The 19217-nt window shown below is 40.1% G+C and overlaps 1 protein-coding gene across 3 annotated transcripts in view; it reads left to right on the top strand.

Moving 5' to 3' along the window:
• EML4 (EMAP like 4) overlaps nt 1-19217 on the top strand; it is a 207166-nt gene that overhangs the window by 180510 nt on the left and 7439 nt on the right. For all 3 annotated transcript variants that reach the window (XM_004369521.2, XM_023735595.1, XM_023735585.1), the window contains 4 exons: nt 1699-1787; nt 3165-3262; nt 13553-13640; nt 14152-14250. In XM_004369521.2, the coding sequence (XP_004369578.1) occupies nt 1699-1787; nt 3165-3262; nt 13553-13640; nt 14152-14250 (374 nt within the window). The remainder of the gene's footprint in view (nt 1-1698; nt 1788-3164; nt 3263-13552; nt 13641-14151; nt 14251-19217) is intronic.

The following is a 19217-nucleotide window of genomic DNA, read 5'->3' as shown; positions in this document are numbered from 1 at the left end:
GGCCTTTAAACTCAAGTATTTCCATATTGAAGCTATTTCTCTTATGAGTCGATCACAAAATTTGTGAATTAGGTTATCTACCTAGAAGTTAAACAGCTCACAAGTCACTAAAATTCATTCATAAACCTGTTTAGAGACAGGTTTCATTGATAGGTAAGAGTTGGGATCTTTAGTCTTTCATCTCCTGCCTTGAAAACACTAGGTCATTTTAAGCAATATCACTAGCTTTTTTCTCTCTCTCTCTGCTTTTAAAATTCTTTTCCTAAATAATGTATTTTTAATCTAGAGGGGAAATGATCTCTTTCCAGATATTAGTTGTATTGCTTTAAAATTAAAAGGAACTATTATGATTCCTTTTGTTGGTTTATTCTAGTGGTTGCAGTCTTTCTATCTGAATAATTAAAGTTTGCTGCTCTTGCCCTATCCAGTTATATGAGATTAAGATAAAAACCAACAACCAAACTCATTGCCATCTAGTCAATTCCAACTCATAGCGACCCTATAGAACAGAGTAGAACTGCCCCATAGGGTTTCCAAGGAGTAGCTGGTGGATTTGAGCTGCTGACCTTTTGGTTAACAGCCGGAGCTCTTAACCACTGCACCACCAGGTTGAGTTTATTTTTCTAGTCTTGTCCCATTCTCTCCACTGCAACCATTTCTTCCTGCACACTGCACTGCTGTTTAATAACTCTTGGTAAAACTTGTCTTTTGTCATGTTCAAGACATACTTTATATTTATTTGTTCATTTATTCATTCTACAAATATTTATTGCCTGCTCTAAGCCAGGAAGTAAGTACTCAACTCTAAACTGCTCCAAGCAACTCTGCGTGCTGTCCATAACCTGCCTTCCTCCTACCCACCCATCCTTAGTTCCCAATGTTTGCTTTATGCCCTGTATGTCATCATGCTCTTTAGAAGCATGCACTCCTTCCTTCAAGTACTCTTAGAAAAAAAGATCTGATTGTAGTCATTTATATAGTAGTTGGATTTCAATCATTGTTTTACCCCTCAAGAGGCATTTGCATTGTGATTTTTCCCCTCTAAATGTGAGTGAAAAGCTATCTCTTTCAAAGAATTTCGAGATAAAAGTGTTGGGAGTATTGCGGAGGCAGAGTGCCCCCTGCTGGTGCCTCTGAAATCTTCCATCTTCACACTGTCCATGCTCCTTCCGGTGCCACAGCTGTATAGCTGCCACTCCTCCTGCCTGAACTGCCTGTACCTCATTCCCTCATTGTTCAGCTCAGCTCCTATCCTGCCTCCCCCCTAAAGGTGTTTCTATATCTGCTATCAGTCATTTTCCTTTCATGCGCTCATTTATGATATTTAGTCACCATCACTGAGATTGGCACTTAATTGTCCTTTGTTTCAGTGGCTTGTTTCCTTTTCCCAAACTCAAGTGTAATCTTCAAGAATACTGATCCTGTCCTCTTCTTATTTTCTATTGAGTTGTCCCCTAACAAAGAGACACAGCTGGCATTCAGTGAATACCTAGATAGAAATGAGAGCACGCCTAGACCTCTATTAGCGTATTTATACTGTATCTAGAAGCATTTTAAAAATGAACTCATCATTAGAAGAGAAAAACATACCCTACTCAAGGGCTATTAATTTTTTTTTTTTTTTTAATGGCAAAAAAGCCTCTTTCTCTCTCTGAATGCTTGTATCTGAAGAAAATTTTGATTTTTACTTCATAACAGGTGGTTTGTTCTGGATGCCGAAACCAGAGATCTAGTTTCTATCCACACAGATGGGAATGAGCAGCTCTCCGTGATGCGCTACTCAATAGGTAGGCGGATGACCACCCGGCCTGGCCTTCACAGCACTTCACTGTAATTGCAGGGTTTTGCTTTGGTAAAGCTGACTGCTTGTTTTTGCATCTCTACGGTTGTTAAGTATTGAATATGTTTCCCCCAACATCGGATTAAAATCTGCTGCAGGAAACTGCAAAAGAACTGCTAAAGTTAACCAACATTCTAAATCATCAAGCAAACATAAATTTAGAACAAACTGTTACAACTGCATTTGCAACCAAAAGCAGAATACAGTACAATCAAACCCTATGTTTTTGAACTACATATTCTTAGAATTTTGAGTAGATATTAGTAGGTGTTAGGTTGATGTTACATCTATTTAGCAACCTTTTCTTTGTGTATAAGAGAGTATTAAAGAAATTATAGTAATCTTCAAAATGTACAAATTTTATAGGCCCTTCTAGTTCCTTAGAATTCTGTTTACACTGTTACTGTTTACATAGTAAGGATTGGTGTGTTAGATAAAATGCTTAGCAATTTATTATAAGAATTTGGTAAATTCATTTTAGCTTTGTTTGAATAATTCTTTGTATTTTATTCAAAATGTTCGTTAAGTTTCCATAATAATATTCTGATTCCCTCTCCCCTTATTAATATGTTTTTCATTTACATCATTCTTCCCTGGAGTTCCTCTGAGTGATGTTTTCTTATATTTGAAAGTATATTCCGGTAATTTTGGGTCAGCACAGGGTCCAAGGGTGGAACAGTATTTGCTTCAAACTATAAGCCTGGCAGTAGTTACCTTTAAACAGAAATTTATTCTGTTTTGTTTGGTTTTTTTAGTGCTGTAGTTAAAAATAACCAATGCAAATAATAGCAATTGAAATCCCAAGATCAAGTGGACCTTAAGTGTCTGTTATGCGCTTCACACTGTGGTGGGTACAGTGGAGGAGTCCATGCAAGAAGAGAACATGGTCCCTGCCCAAGAAAACCTCCCCTTGTAGTTGGAAAGATCTTATGTGCTCAGCTGAAATGAACAGCTGTACGCTCAGTTTGCCGTATGACTGCTGTGTACTTGTACCCATAAAAGTCGATTCAAGTCCCGGTTGGCCTGCTGCTGAATCCAGGGGCCAGTTTTTGGCTGAGTAGCTGGAGCTGAGGGTAGAGCCCAAGGCCTGTGAGCATCTCCAAGAGAGGATTATATAGTGGACTAGATGGCCCGTTGTTTTTCAAAAGTCCGCTTAGTGATGGGAGATGGGAAATAATTCATTCACCAAATGCCAAATACCAGCCAAATTGATGAGATTTAATGACATTTGTAAAATATCATTTGGTATAGGTCCACTAAAATAACAGGAAATAAATCTGTCAGTATATTTCTCTAGTCAACACTTTTTCCTGTTTCATTCTAGATGGTACCTTCCTGGCTGTAGGATCTCATGACAACTTTATTTACCTCTATGTAGTCTCAGAAAACGGAAGAAAATATAGCAGATATGGAAAGTGCACTGTAAGTAGTGATGTTAAAAAGAAAAATGTAAAATTTTGCTGATGTTTAAAAGGTAGTTAAATGTTGTATTTATTTCCTAGGGCCGCTGTAACAAACTACCACAAACTTGGTGGCTTAAACCAACAAGGGTATTCTCTCACCGTTCTGGAGGCCAAAAGTCCAAAACTAAGGTGTCAACAGGGCTGTGCTCCCTCTGAAGGCTCTAATTAAGAATCCTTCCTCACCTCTTCCTAGCTTCTGGGTGTTGCCACAATCCTTGGCATTCCTTAGCTTGTAGAGAGATCACTCCAGTCTCTGGCTCCATGACTACATAGCCTTCTCCCCTCTCCTCTTATAAGGCCACCAGCCATATTGGATCGATCGAAGGCCCATCCTCACCCAGTATGACCTCATCTTAAATTTAACTAAGCACACCTGCAAAGATAAGGCCACATTCTGAGGTTCCAGGGACACTATTTTGGGGGGACACTATCAAACCCAGTACAAATGTTTGCATTAACATGCCCACTGTTTTTGATCGTTAGCCACTTTAAACTTCAATCTCTAGCTTTGAAAACTGAGGTTACCTGACAGCAGAATGTTCCAGCTCCCTCTGTACTCTAGAAAGGAGTCTCCTTTTAATAAGAATTTCTCTCCCTCCCTCTCTGCCTAATTTTAAGGTGGTTTCTTAAATTGAGGCTATATTTATAGGACACTCTGAAGCTAACTTTTTTGAAAATGGAATGAATCAGAAATGAAAGTGCCTCTCACATTTTTAATCTCAATGTCCCATGTCCCTGCCCACCCCTCCACACACACCCTGCAATGCCCTGTATCATCTCCCTACCACAAAAAATAAAACAATTAATTTATATGGAGATTTGTCTGCATTTGGAAACCTTGGTGGCGTAGTGGTTAAGTGCTATAGCTGCTAACCCAGAGGTCAGCAGTTTGAATCCACCAGGCTCTCCTTGGAAACTCGGAGGTAGTTCTCCTCTGTCCTATATAGGGTTGCCATGAGTTGGAGTCGGGTTTGGTTTTTTCTTTTTTTTTTTTTCCCCTTGCGTTTAAGAGTTAACGGAAGCATGTTTTTTCTCATTTGTTGCCTGTATCTAACTTGATAAGATTATCATTATAGGATTAGGATTCGATTCAATTCTGTGGACATGCTGAGTGCTCACTGTGGCAGTACTCTGCTAGATACTATACGTGAGATTAGTTCCTTGTCCTCAAGAAGTGCACAGTCAAAATGAGGACAGGAGGGAAAGGTAGGCAGTGTGCGCAGTGGTTAGAGCACAGACTGGCTCGGACTGCCTGGATTTGAATTCCTGCTTCACCGCTTACAAGCTAGTGTGACCTTGGGCAAGTTCCTTAAACCTTACTTCAGCATTCTCATCTATCAAATGAAGTTAAGAGTAGTTTCTGCTTCACAGGATTAAAGCGAATTACTGCATGTAAAGTTCTTAGAATAGTGCTTGGCAAATAATAAGTACTCAGTAAATATTAACTGTTGTTTTTAAGAAAAACAAAGTAGCTTGGGATGTGTGTTAGGAAATGAATTTAGGATTAGCAAATCATTTGATGAATTAATGGCACAGACCCTTTAACACTGTTTTCATCACAAAGTAGTTTTAGAGGAATGAACAAAAGAATTAGTTTTAGAAGCATATGCATCTAATAATAAGCAAAGTAAACTTCAGTATGGGTCTGAAATTTATTTTGTACTGTATATAAGCAAACACCAGACCATTTACTATTCAAGGAAGAAACCGGTATGTGTGTTTTTTTGCATATTATATACCATATGCTGAAACCAGCCCATTTATAAACTGATCTACACGCAACCTCAAAGTTTTAGAACTTACCCAAAATATTTTTGTATACCTTGACAGCCCGTTATGAATCATAATCGAATAATTTATTTAAATCCATTTTCTAACCTGTTTATCAGCTTAATAGTTGTGATACGGAACAGCACACTGTGCCTCGTTGTGCGACATGATCGAAGGAAATGTCCCAGTGAGGAATTTACAGATTACTCAAGTTTACCCTATTATCTGGAGCCCTGGTGGTTAAGAGCTTGGCTGCTAACCACAAGGTCGGCAGTTCAAATCCACCAGTTGCTCCTTGGAATCCCTATGAGGCAGTTCTCCTCTGTCCTGTAGGGTCGCTATGTGTCAGAATCGACTCGATGGCAACGAGTTTGGTTTTTTTGGTGCCCTACTAACGAGACCAAAACCCACTGCCATCGAGTCAATTCCAACTGATAGCGACCCTATCGGTCAGAGTAACACTGCCGTATAGGGTCTCTAAGGCTGTAAATCTTTACTGAAGCAGACTGCAACATCTTTCTCCCGTGGAGCAGCTGGTGGGTTCCAACCACCGACCTTTCAGTTAGCAGCCAAGTGCTTTAATCACTGTGCTACCAGGGCTCCTATTACTCTACTAGGCACCAAATTTTTTTAATTAATTGTTTTATCTCAGTCTTTTAAAAATGTTTCATTAAATCCCTGCCTGAATGAACAATTATCTCAAATATGATTTAAACTTACGGAATCATGAAATTTTACAGGTGGAATGGCCTGTAGCACTCATTTAATTGAATCCTCATTTTGCAAATGAAGAGACTGAGGTCCTGAGAAGATAATCACTTGTCCTTGGCCACATGTTGACTTAGTGATAGATCCAGGATGTGAACCCAGTTCTTCTAACTCCTAGAATAGCAAGCTTTCCAGTGTATGTTAAGGCCTCAGAGATTTAAGTATGCCTAGTATTTACTGTACTACAACAGTATAACAACCGATCAAGAAAGGAAACAACACTGTGTGACATTGGGTAAGCAGGATGACCTTGAAAGTGTTGAGAAATGGCAAGTCTATCAATCTCATGGAACTTGGCCTTCTCCAGCTAGGCAGCTTTTGTCTTTAGAGTGTTTCTAAGTATTATTTGGAAATACCCTTAGGAACTATTAAAGTTTATAGAGCTGTTTGAGCTATAAAGGAAGGCTCAACTACTTGGTTTTCTAATTATCTTTTGTTTTGTGGTTTGCTTCCAACTGTCACTTCTCCTTGCCATCTGCCTCCACCCACCAGCAGGTCTTAGAGTCTCATATTAACTGCTTTTATCTACTGTCTGTTGTGATCTAGGACAGACAAAACTGGATTAATTAATGCTGGCTCTACCACTTACTAGTTTGTGACTTTAGGCAAGTTAATTAACCTCTCTGAGTTCTTAATTTTATTATCTTAAAATTAGAGCTAATAATAGCTCCTAGTTTATAGGATTGTTATGAAGATTAGATCTTTGTAAAATGTGGCAACTAGAACTACTCTCAGAATTCCAATACAGACGCTGTTTTCTATTTTATTTCCAATAATTTCCCAATTAATAGTCAACATTTAAGTGACCACTGTAGCTACAGAAGCATATACTGGGCTTAGAACTTAAGGAAACATCCCTCTAATAAAACGTCACCAAGCAATTGGATGCTGTCCCTCTTTGTGGCGTCACTTTATGTGAAAATATCAAGGATATGAAGGGGTACATCTTGGCAGAGAGCAGCTTGCACGGGCACGGGTCCCTAGGGAGTGGCTGTGGCTGATGAGGTCATTACAGGCCAGGGCCTTGCTTGAAACCTTGTAGGCTAAGAAACAAGATCCATTTCAGAGGGATGGACTTGTATCAACCAACCTCTCCAAAGCTTGTTTATAAAACAATGACAACTTACAGCAAGAACTATAACCTTAAGGGAACTGAATCCTAATTTCCTCTGGCCATCCAAGTTTTCTGTCTATTAGTAAGCCTCAGGATACCAAATCAGAATGTGTTTATTCATTTAAAGTAAGATACGTAAATGCCTAGGGGGCAGGACATGAACACATTCCAGCCAGTGCATTCTTCCCCTCGGACAAGGTACATGGGAAACCACAGAGTAATCAGAAGGTGAGCGAAGTTGGTGCCCCGTCCTCAGCAGGTCAGCTCCCTGTACACGGGACACTGCCAACATTTGCTTCTATGCACCCTTTTCTTTGCTGACCACGCTATCACCACCCTGTCTGATTAACCCGTTCTTTGGATAGATTCACACACACAGTCAGGTTATACTCTAGACTTGCTGCCCCTGGAGCCATTCTGATGCTTACTTCTTTAGCCCTTTCCACTTTGATTTATTGTATGTTCATTCTAAAATTTAACTCTCAGAGACTGATCTTATTTCCAGGTTCCTGGGGGACATCCAAGGGGGCCTGGTGGCACAATAGTGAAGCACTCGGCTGCTAACCCAAAGGTCGGCAGTTCATACTCACCCGGCGGCACCACAGGAGAAAGACCTTGGAAACCCTATGGGACAGTTGTACTCTGTCCTATAGGGTCACAGCAAGTTAGAACTGACTCAGCACATAGCAGCAACAGGGGACGTCCATACACTCAGAGAACTTCGCTCTTCTCCTCCTGGAAACTTATTTGCCATCTTCTGCTGCCCCAGACATCTCTCAGAGTCTTCCTGAAGTTAGTCCTTAGCTGCTTAAAATTTCACTGTTTCAAAAAACTTAGCAAAAACTGGCAATTTAGAGATTTACTGTGTATTCTCTAAAAATGCTTAAGTCTGCTCTCAAAATAACTATACTGTTTACATTTAGAACCATAAAATGTTTCACATAGAAAGAGACAGAAGTGACCATTGTCTGGTCACCTTCCTCATTTGATGTATTAGGAAAGTAGGGCAGCTGTCCCAACAGCTCGTTTATCATTTCTGATCCAGCCAGTCCCAATTAGTGCAGTTACTTTACAGTATAAATACACAAATAAACTAAATAGTCTTAAAAGGTGATAAAGACTGAGTCCGCACTTTGATGTGTCTCTGGTCACACTTAAGAACTCTGGAAACCCTCAGCCAGAAGAGCCAGCCGGGGGCCCTTTCGGCATTGTCTTCTTTCACATGCCCTGCCACTTCCCTTTTCTCTCCTGTTCTAACCCCTGCTCTTAGTTCTCAATTGGCACAATCAGTCACTTCAAAAACAGACAGAAATAGGTGCAATACAAAATAACACCTAAAGGAATCTCTCACTTTTGAAGTGGTATAGAAGGAAGACTAAGACACTTCATTTTGCTCCTTATTTCTGAAATACTCCAATCTGCAAACAAAAGGCCCTTTTTCTGAACCATGAACACCACCTAGTTTGTTAGGTCTACCTATATTTTAGGCAAGTCACTCGTTATGTCACTGGAATATAGCCGTTAGGACACTGCTTGTAAAACAGCAGTTTGGCAATCACAGATTCTCCTGAAAGACATAAATTGCATTACCTACAAAAGCCTTATAACAAGATGGTAGAGCACTGCTCAGTATTTGCCTGTGTAGATTATTGTTCACATGTGCGTACCCTAAAGAGCTATAGTAAGAAGAGCAAATGAGCATATTTTCATCTGAAGCTCTTTTATACTTGCTAGTATATGGCAAAGGCTACCTCCTCACACAGGTTTGTTTACTGCACATCATTTGTCCTGGCCCATCTCTTTGAAGAAACCTGAATTATCTACCAGGAAATAATTTGCTCTTCGTGAGCCTGACCCCTCCAGACTGGCTGAGGGATAGAAGGGGAAGAGAGGTAGAATGTAGCCAACCCTGTGCACTGCTTATCTATGGTAGCCTTTAATTTCTTCTCTGGCCTCTCTCTGCCCTTTCACTTCCTGTGTTTGCCCCTGGGAGCTCACTGTCTTCCTGCTGCCCTTGGGCTCTGCGTGTCCTCTCCAGCACATATGCCAAGCCTGCCTGACCTTGTCTATGGGATGTTGTTCTTCTTGAACAGATTAAACCCATTGCTGTTGAGTCAATTCTGACTCAGTGCAACCTTATAGGAGAGAGTAGAACTACCCCACGGGGTTTCCAAGACTGTGATGTCTATGGAAGCAGACCGCCACGGCTTTCTCCCGCAGAGCAATTGGTGGGTTCAAACCTCCAACATTCTGGTTAGCAGCCTGAGTGCTTAACCACTGCACCACCAGGGCTTCTTATCATTTAAAATTTATCTCCCACTTTTTTTTTTCCTTCTGCTGCTACCCATGAGAATTTTCCTCTTTTTAATGTTTAGTAGGAGCCCTGGTGACACAGTGGTTAAAGAGCTTGGCTGCTAACCAGAAGGTTGGAAGTTCAGATCCACCAGCTGCTCCTTGGAAACCCTACAGGGCGGTTCTACTCTGTCCTATATGGTTGCTATGAGTCGGAATCTACTTGATGGCAATGAGTTTGGGGTTTTTTTTCTTAAATGTTTAGTAAATATTAGGAAAAGGGGTTTGATTATAGGATTCATGATTGTATCGTATATTTACTCTGTAAGCAGTATGATTTTGTAATAGCTGCTGTAGAAAAGTTTGCAGGAAGCCTTTGGATTCAGAAGATCTTTTTAACTTGTCTCTTACAAAGTCCTAGAATTGGGAGGTGGAGCTGGGCTGAGCTGGTGTAGCTCTGATTTTATTTGCTTTACATTTGGACTTCTCAAGTAAGGTTTAATAGGACCGAAGGATTCTATAGCTGAAAGGAATTTGGAAGCTACTGATAGGTTATCTCAGAGATCCCTTCCAGCGCTGGTGCTGAGAGGTTTTATAGTTTTGTTGCTTTCAGCACAATGTATTTCTTTACCTCAGCGCTTCTTGGACTATTTTAAAAATGTACTAGAAAGGTTCTTGCTTACTTATAAATTCCTTTTCTTAAAATAGTACTTTTAAATTACTTTCTGCTCATCTTTGGTAGTACAGAAATGAGTAGACGATAAGCATGATTTAAATGCTGTGCTTAATCTTGTCCAGAATCCTCTGACCTGTGTTTGAAGCCTGAGTCCACCAGTTCTTAGTTGTGTGACTTCAGAAAAGTTACTTAACCTCTTTGTGCCTCCTAAACTTCCTCATCTGTTGAGTGGGCATCCTCATTAAAGTTGCTGTGAGATTTAAATGTGATAATGTATGCAAAGTACTTAATACTCTTTATATAGAAGGTATTCAGTAAATATTAGGTGTTATTACTGTACATTGTTCTTAGTAACTGGATGAGCCCTGGCTTGTACCTAGGGGTGTTTTTCAGCATTTAATATTTATCTATAACAGTTCAAAAATAGTTTTCTAATTATAGATAATTGTGCATTTTCCTTGAAATATTTAAAGTGTTCTGATTGACCTAAGGGGATTAAGACTACTTTATTCTACACCTAAGTGTCAACAGAATAGCTTTCTATTTCCCTCAAATTCCTCTGTACCTTTAACAATGCTACTCAAAGATCTTAGCCCAGGAGAGACAGTATACTGAAGTTACAATGATGTACTTAAAAAGCATTATAAAGTCTGTTAGAATAGGCAAGAAGTGATAGTAAAAGTGTTCTTTTGTCAAAATTTTAGTAACTGAAAATATGTATCAAAAAGAGAAAAACTATTTCAGACTTTATAATTGTCTACCTAGAAATCTCTAAGAAAATAAACCATGTAACTAATGCAGGATTTCAGTGAGGTAGCAGGATTCAGTATTACAGTAACAGGAATTACATGCAGTACCCTGGGGCTTAAACAAATTAAGGATTTGTTCTCATTTAAAATAAATTATCAGTGACTCAGGATCCTTCTTTCTTTCCACGTCATCATCCTTAGTATGTTGCTTCCATCCTCACCATCATAAGATACTACTGAGACTCCAGTCATCGCATCCTAGTTCCAGGCAGAAAGGACAAGAGCAAAGAGCAAAAGAGCACTCCTTCCAACTAAGTCATTTCTCTTAAAGTGTTCCTGGAAGCCCAGTCAATGGCTTCTGCCACCCCTAGCTGAAAAGGAGGCTGGAAATACAGTCTTTGGGCGGAGCACATAACAGAAGGGGAGAATGTGGACTGATAGGCACCTTGCAGTCTACACTTCAGTCACTCAGTAGGGATTGGCTTCCCCTCAGAGCAGCAAAAATATATCAAAAATGGGATGGAAAAGAATTCCATTCACAATAGCAACAAAAACTGTAGAAGCTTTGGGAAGAAACCTAGCAAGAAAAAGCACAGGAAACTGTGTGAAACATTGCCGGAAGACGTAAACTAAGAACTGAAAAAAATAGAGATGTAGAATGTTTCTAGATAAAGAAGCTTGATAGGTGTCTCTTATCTACAAATTATGCTCTAAATTCAATGCAGTCTCATTTAAATTGTCAACATGGTATTTGCAGACTTAATAAAATAATTATAAATTTCATCTGAAATTTTCCGCATGCCACAAAACTACCACAGCTGGCTGAGAATAGGCAGATAGACCAGAGGAGCAGAAGAGAGCCCAGAGACCCATCTTGTGTGTATGTGGAATTTACTGTACAGTAAAAGGGGGATATTCCAAACGGTAGAGAAAGTATGGACTGTTCTCCACCTGCATTATCCAGTGTTAGCAGCTAAAAGCCACAACTTTCTGTTTATAAAATCAAATAAAATTCAGTTCTGTGGGAGCACTACCACATTTCAAGTACTTAGAAGCCACCGATAGTGAGTTGCTACTGCATTGGACTGTGCGGGTAATAGAACATTGTCATCATTGTTCCGTTGGGCAGCACTGCTCTGGATGGTGAGGGGACACCTGGATGCCTACTTAGGAAAAAAGTTAGATCCCTAACTCTAGGCCTTAGTATTTTCTTAAAAGCTCCTCAGCTAATTTTAATATCCAGCCAGGGTTGCGGATCACTGATTTAGATGATGATCTTCCGTGCGGTCACGAAGATTTACTGAAATATTTCTGATATTTTTTTCCCCAGAGTAGTATTCTTAGACTCCACCACTTACGATTATTATTGTGGTTACACCATTGAGCTACTTAATGGCAGTAATAAAAGTTCCAGCTCAGAGTATTTTTCTGTTTCTTTTCAAGGAGATATGTTAGATTTTGTTCCCAGCTGTGTTTTTGCCCATGGAGTGCAGTTTGACGTTATTTTTCCCCAAGGTTGTGCATAGACCTCCCGTGGGTCTGTGAGTTGGGTGGGGCCTGAGAGGACGCTGGTGTCTTGGAAGGTAACATTCTAAACCCCAACAATACAGTTAACCTTTTTTGGCTTGTTGACATTCATATCAGGAAAAAAATATTCACTTCGTTTTCCAACATGAGTTAGTAACTTCCACAAGGTCTTTTCTAAATTTGAGCACTTTTCCTACTCAGGGGTCCTATTGTGAGAATACTTGATGTTGATTTACCTTCTGAACGCATTCTGTATCCAACACAGACGTGAGTTACATGAATATAATGTATATATGCAGTGCCTTTGATGCTCTTCTAAATATGCTATTAAAGACTTCTCACAATGATTCAGATAACATTTTTAAGTACTTCTACATTGGAATGAATACTTCTTGGAGGACTAAGCTTTGCCTGGTTAAATCTGGTTAACTCCTCATGGCTTCTCCAGGCACCAGGTTCATGTGCACTAAGGAAAGGACTTGTGGCCCCATAGCCTGCCATGCTCAGAAAATTCTAGTAACCATGTAGGTCTTTCTGGCTTTGAAAATTGATTGTTGTTAGGTTGGCATGTGCCTGGAAGTGATTCCCAACTCATTTTCCAATAGACCACCTAATTTCTAGTGATTTCAGGAAGCCTTAGGATTCTCAGATCCACATAACTTCATTTAAATGTAGCACTGTGGTGGAGATCATAACTCCAGAAAGGTTTTACGACACTGCCTTAGGCTTCAGAGGATTCTAGAATAATAAGAACGTGTCCAGGTGTGAGTGCCGTATTCCTCAGCCCCTGAGCTGTACCATGAGGGTGCCCGGGAAAACTAATACAACTGGGGGCTAACACTTCACTCTCAAAAGTGGCGTCACTCCAGTGGGGACACCAGAGACTTGAAGTAAGGCGTGAGGGTATGGTGTCTGGTGTACTGTCCTTAGTCCTCTGAGACACAAGTTTAAGAGACTTTCCTGGAAAGCCTGGAAGACTTTCCTGGAAGACTCTAGCACAGGAAATAGGTACTTGTTGCTGGAATCTAGGTGGAGAGGCCAGTAGGGTCCACCCAAGTCCTGAGTGCTTAGTGTTTCCATCGTGGTGAGGTCCCTTGAGTTCCAGAGTCCTGCCAGAACTCCACGTATCGCTGGTTTCTTCATGTATGTGTATCTTCGCCTCCCAAGAAGACAATAAAAAATAGCTAAGGACCTGCTGTGGGCCTTGTTCAGTTCTAGAGCCTGTAATACAGCTCCCTGTCCTTTAGGAATTTCAGACAAATGGGTACTCAAGAAATAGTATTAGCTAACTATTAAAGTACTTACCATTGTAAACTCTAAATGCTTTTTAACAATTGATCTGTTATTCCCTAGGGTCATTCCAGCTATATCACACATCTTGACTGGTCCCCAGACAACAAGTATATAATGTCTAACTCGGGAGACTATGAGATACTCTACTGTAAGTATGAATGATCACTTGTGGCTCAGAGTTGCCTGTCAGGGGCACTGATCAACTGCTGCGGGGGATTTGAATGACGCAGAGAATGCCTGCTGGCCTCTGTAACCTGATAAAATATATGTTACTCCGAGCTAAGTAATGAGAATCTCAAATGTGGTTCACTTCTCCAAGAAAGTAATGCATTAATTTCATGGTGTAGAACTGAAGGCACATATAACAATAAGAAATTACTTGAGATTGATGCTGAATGGTTTTGTACTTAACAACTTCCCTAGAGGCAAGGAGGAGTATAATAGATGGATATTAATGCTTTTTAGGGGGAAAAAAAAACAATAACAACTTCAGTAGGAAACTATTTGTAGTTCTATAAACCCTGTTAAAAAGTAAACACTTTCTTTTCCGTTTTAAATGTGTCCTAATGTTTTTCAGTGTATGGATTATAATGAAATGCACTTTCAAATCCACTTGTACACAATCACTGTGATTATACTTTCTGTTTTCATATTTAAAGGGGACATTCCAAGTGGCTGCAAACTAATCAGGAATCGGTCAGATTGTAAGGACATCGATTGGACAACATACACCTGTGTACTGGGCTTTCACGTCTTTGGTAAGGACATGACACCAGCTGTGATGAGGCGCTTTGTGAGGTGTTTATATAATATTTACTTGCCTATATTTTTAAATGAAAGATATTCTGCATGTGTTCTTTAGTGTTATCACTATTAGTGCCAGGTTCAGAGAAATTAAATGTATTAGGAATGAGCCAATATGTGATTTGTCCCCTCCAGAATTCAACAGACTTTTGGTCCGCAGTAAATATAGAAGATAATTAAAAGGAAAGGAATTTATGTAATAGTGCAGATTGCTAATACTGAACCTTCCAATTTTTTCCTCCAAGTGAAAATTGAAGCTTTTACACCTGTAAGGGCATTTTTTAAATAACAGCTTTATTGAGATATAGTTTCCATACCATAAAATTCACCTATTTAAAGTGTACAGTTTAGTGGTTTTAGTACATTCACACAGTTGCACAACCATCACCACTGTCTAATTTTAGAACATTTCATCACCCCAAAAAGAAACCTTATACTCATTAGTAGTCAAAATCCTCATTTCTCTCCAGCCCCCAGTACCAACCAATCTGCTGTCTGTCTCTATGGATTTGATTATTCTGGACATTCCATATAAATGGAATCATAAAATACGTGCTCTTTCGTGACTGGCTTCTTTCATTTAACATAGTATTTTCAAGGTTCATCCGTGTTGCAGTATGTATCAGGACTTCATTTCTCTTTATGGCTGAGTGATATTCTACTGTATGTATGTACCACATTTTGTTTATCCATTCATCTGCTCGTCGACATTTAGGTTGTTTTCACCTTTGGCTATTGTAAAAAGTTCTGCAGTGAATATTGGTGTACAGGTTTCTGTTTGCATTCCTGCTTTCAGTTCTTTTGGGTACATATGTAGGAGTAGAATTGCCGGATCATACGGTAGTTCTATGTTTAACTTCTTGTGGAATCACCAAACTTTTTCCACAGTGGCTGTACCATTTTGTATTCCCACCAGCACTAGATGAGGCTTCCAGTTTCTCCACATCCTCTTCAACACCTGTTATTTTCTATTTTGTTGCTGTTTTTATCATAACCATTCGAGTGGGGATGAGGTGGTATCTCATTGTGGTTTTGATTTGCATCTCTCTAATGACATTGAGCATTTTTTCATATGCTTATTAGCCATTTGTATATCATCTTTGGTGCAGTGTCTGTTCAGTTCTTTTGCATAGTTTTGATTGGGTTGTTTTTATTAAGTTGTAGGAGTTCTTTATATATTCTGGATATTAAACCCTTATCAGATGCATGGATCGCTTATCGGCCTTTTGGCTAAGATCAAGTGTAGTTAATCAGATACATGGTTCCAAAAATTTTCTACTAACCTGTAAGTTGTCTCTTTTCTTTGTGGATAAAGTCCTTTGATGAACAAAGGTTTTTGGTTTTTATAGGGTCTCATTTATCTATTTTGTCTTTTGCTGCTCATGCTTTTGGTGTCATGTCTAAGACTCGATTGTTAAAAACTAGGTCCCAAAGCAATATCCCTGTGTTCTTTTAAGAGTTTTATGATTTTAGTTCTCACATATAGGTCCTTGATCCATTTTGAATTAGCTTTTGTATATGGTGTGAGGTATGCATCCGGCTTCATTCTTCTGCATGTGGAAATCCAGTTTTCCCAGCACCATTGATTAAAGAGACTCTTCTTTCTCCCATTGGATGGACTTCACACCCTTTTCCAGAATCAATTGACCATAGATTATGGGTTTATTTCTGGAATCTCGGTTCTGTTCCATTGGTCCGTACATCTATCATTATACCAGTACCAGGCTGTTTTGATTACTGTAGCTTTACAGTAACATTGCGAAGAATGGGAATTTCAGAATACTTAATTGTGCTCATGCAGAACCTATACATAGACCAAAAAGCAGTTGTTCAAACAGAACAAGGGGATACTGCATGGTTTAAAGTCAGGAAAGGTGTGTGTCAGGATTGTATCCTTTCACCACACTTATTCAGTCTGTACGCTGAGTAAATGAATAATCCAAGAAGCTGGACTATATAAAGCAGAACTCAGCATCAGGATTGAAGGAAGACACATAAACAACCTGTGATATGCAGATGACACAACCTTGCTTGCTGAAAGTGAAGAGGACTTGAAGCACTTACTGATGAAGATCAAAGAGTCTACAGCCTTCTGTATGGATTGCACCTCTACATAAATAATAAAAAAATCCTCACCACTGGACCAATAAGCAGCATCATGATAAATGGAGAAAATATTGAAGTTGTGAAGGATTTCATTTTACTTAGATCCATAATCAACATGCATGGAAGCAGCAGTCAAGAAATCAGACGACATTGCATTGGGCAGATCTGCTGCAAAAGACTTTTTTAAGGTGTTAAAAAGCAAAGATGTCACTATGGGGACTAAGGTGCGACTGACCCCAACCGTGGTATTTTCACTCACCTCAGAATGTATGTGCAAGGTGGACAGTGAATAAGGAAGGCCGAAGAAGAATTGATGCCTTTGAATTACGGTGTTGGCGAAGAATGCTGAATATACCATGGACTGCCAGAAGCATGAACAAATCTGTCTTGGAAGAAGTACAGCCAGAATGCTCATTAGAGTCAAGGGTGGCAAGACCTTGTCTCACATACTTTGGACATGCTGTCAGGAGGGACCAGTCCCTGGAGAAGGACATCATGCTTGGTAAAGTGCAGGGTCAGTGAAATAGAGGAAGAACCTCAGTAAGATGGATTGACACAGTGGCTGCAACAGTGAACTCGAGCATAACGATTATGAGGATGGCGCAAGACCACGCAGTGTTTCATTCTGTTGTATGTAGGGTCACAATGAGTCAGAGCCAATTTGATGCACCTAACAACACAATTACATTGATTAATTGATTTTCTAATGTTGAACCAGCCTTGCATTCCTGGGACAAATCCCATTAGATCGTAGTATATAATCCTTTTAATATGCTTTTGGATTCGGTTTGCTAGTATTATGTTGAGGATTTTTATTGCTGAGTAATATTTTATTGCGTGGATATACCACTTTTTTTAATCCATTTATCATCAGTTGATAGATATTTGGGTTGTCTCCACTTTTTTGGTTTTTATGAATAATGCTGCTGTGAACATTCATGTGCAGGTTTTTGTGTGGACGTGTGTTTTCATTTTAGATACGAGTGGAATTGCAGGGTCACATGGTAACTCTCTGTATAACCTCTTAAGGAACTGCCAAACTATTTTCCAAAGTGGCTGCATCATTTTACATTCCCACCAGCAATGTATAAGGGTTTCCATTTTTCCACATCCTTGTCAACACTTGTAATTATCTTTTTTATCATAGACAGCCTAGTGGGTGTGAAGTGGTAACTCATTGTGATTTTCATTTGCATTTCCCTGATGACTAATAATGTTGAGTCCCTGCTTGGTGCAAACAATTAACTGGGCTGCTAACTGAAAGGCTGATGACTCAAGTCTACCTAGAGGCACCTCAGAAAAAAGGCCTGGCAGTCCACTTCTTAAAAAATCAGCCATTAAAAACCCAAGGGAGGATTTCTGGGCAACGTGGCACTATAGTTAGAAGCACCACACTGTCCCTCCACAGCAAAGATCAGAAAAACTAAGTCAAACAGAGTCACACGTCAGTCCTGAAACCCTAAGCATCAAATGAAGAGATAACTCAGTCAAGTACCGAATGGAATAAGACACTGACCGAGAACAGAGAGCGAGGAGAGAGATATGCAGAGGTCCCTTATCAGCTACCACAGCACGGATCCATCATCTTGGACTTCTGTCAGAGATCAGTGAACACGGGGTATGAGAAAGCAGCTTCTCAGAGCTTCCAGCAGGAGACAGAACAAACGGTAACCAGCAATATAGGCTTTCACATCCCCAACCCTTATTTACCCCCCACTTAGCCTTCTCTGCCTCCTGCAGCCACAGTCTCTTGGCTGGGAGAAACCAGCTTCACCCTGGTATTGCTTGGATTCCACCCACCCGCACTAGCCGGCTCCCTGAGTGCCTTTTGTTGGCTGCTGGTGTTGTTTTTTTCCGCTTCTTTAGATTTCTTCCTTACCTCTCACCACTTCCCCTCCTTTCTCTCAAATACCTGGTTCCATGCGCCATCTTTGCTTCTTCCTGAAACGGTGCGAAACACTGCTCGACTGTGAAACTGCTTCCCGGCCCATGCTGCCATGCTGATGGGACCCCCGGGGCTTTTTTGTCTGCTTTGATTTGTTTGTTTTCTTTTTCTTCTCTGGGCTTGGGAGCCCTTTCTAGCTGGGCAGTACTGTGTGGCTTGGAAGCTACTCCCTTACTCTGCACAAACACACAGGGACATCCCTGGGGACATTTATTTTTTATTTTTATTTTTTTTGGTTTTTTGGTTTTGTTTTCATTTTGGTATTTTTTGTTTGTTTCTTTGTTTTGTTTTCTTCTCAATTTATTCATTTTTTTTTCTTATACCCTTTTTCTTTTTTTTTTTTTCATTTTTGTTTTTCCCCATTTCTCAGTCTCTCATCTCTCCACTCCAATAGCAAGCTCCCTTAGCACTCTTTTTTGTTTGTGTGTATGTTTTTGGCTCCTGTTCCTCTCTGCTCTCTCTCATCTTTCCTATACCCATCTTAGCTCCACACATCACAGTCTACCCCCTCCTTCCTGCCTGCCTGCACCGTGTACTGAACATCACACTCCCAGGCAGCATAGGCACGGCCTACTGGAACCTGCCCTGCACTGATTCCCGGTCCACACTGTCAGCCCTGGTACGTGCCACAAACAACCCATCCCAGCAACTACCCTTCAGCTGGACCTGCCCTGCTGTACCATACCTGATTGACTGACCCTGCCCATTGGAGAAGGAGGTGAAAAGTATCATGCCCACAGACAAGCAAACAACAAAGAATGCACAGCCTGGCTGCTCAGACATAACCAAATAAAAAAGCAGAATGAAACAAACAAATCTACAATCAATAAACAAGGAAAATAACCACTAAATGCCCTGAAGACAGCAGAC

Source organism: Trichechus manatus, unplaced genomic scaffold, assembly GCF_000243295.1.
Source record: "Trichechus manatus latirostris isolate Lorelei unplaced genomic scaffold, TriManLat1.0 scaffold00005, whole genome shotgun sequence".
Lineage (NCBI taxonomy): Eukaryota > Metazoa > Chordata > Mammalia > Sirenia > Trichechidae > Trichechus > Trichechus manatus.
Note: the sequence above shows the minus strand (reverse complement) of the source record. Positions and strands in the feature narration are given on the sequence as shown.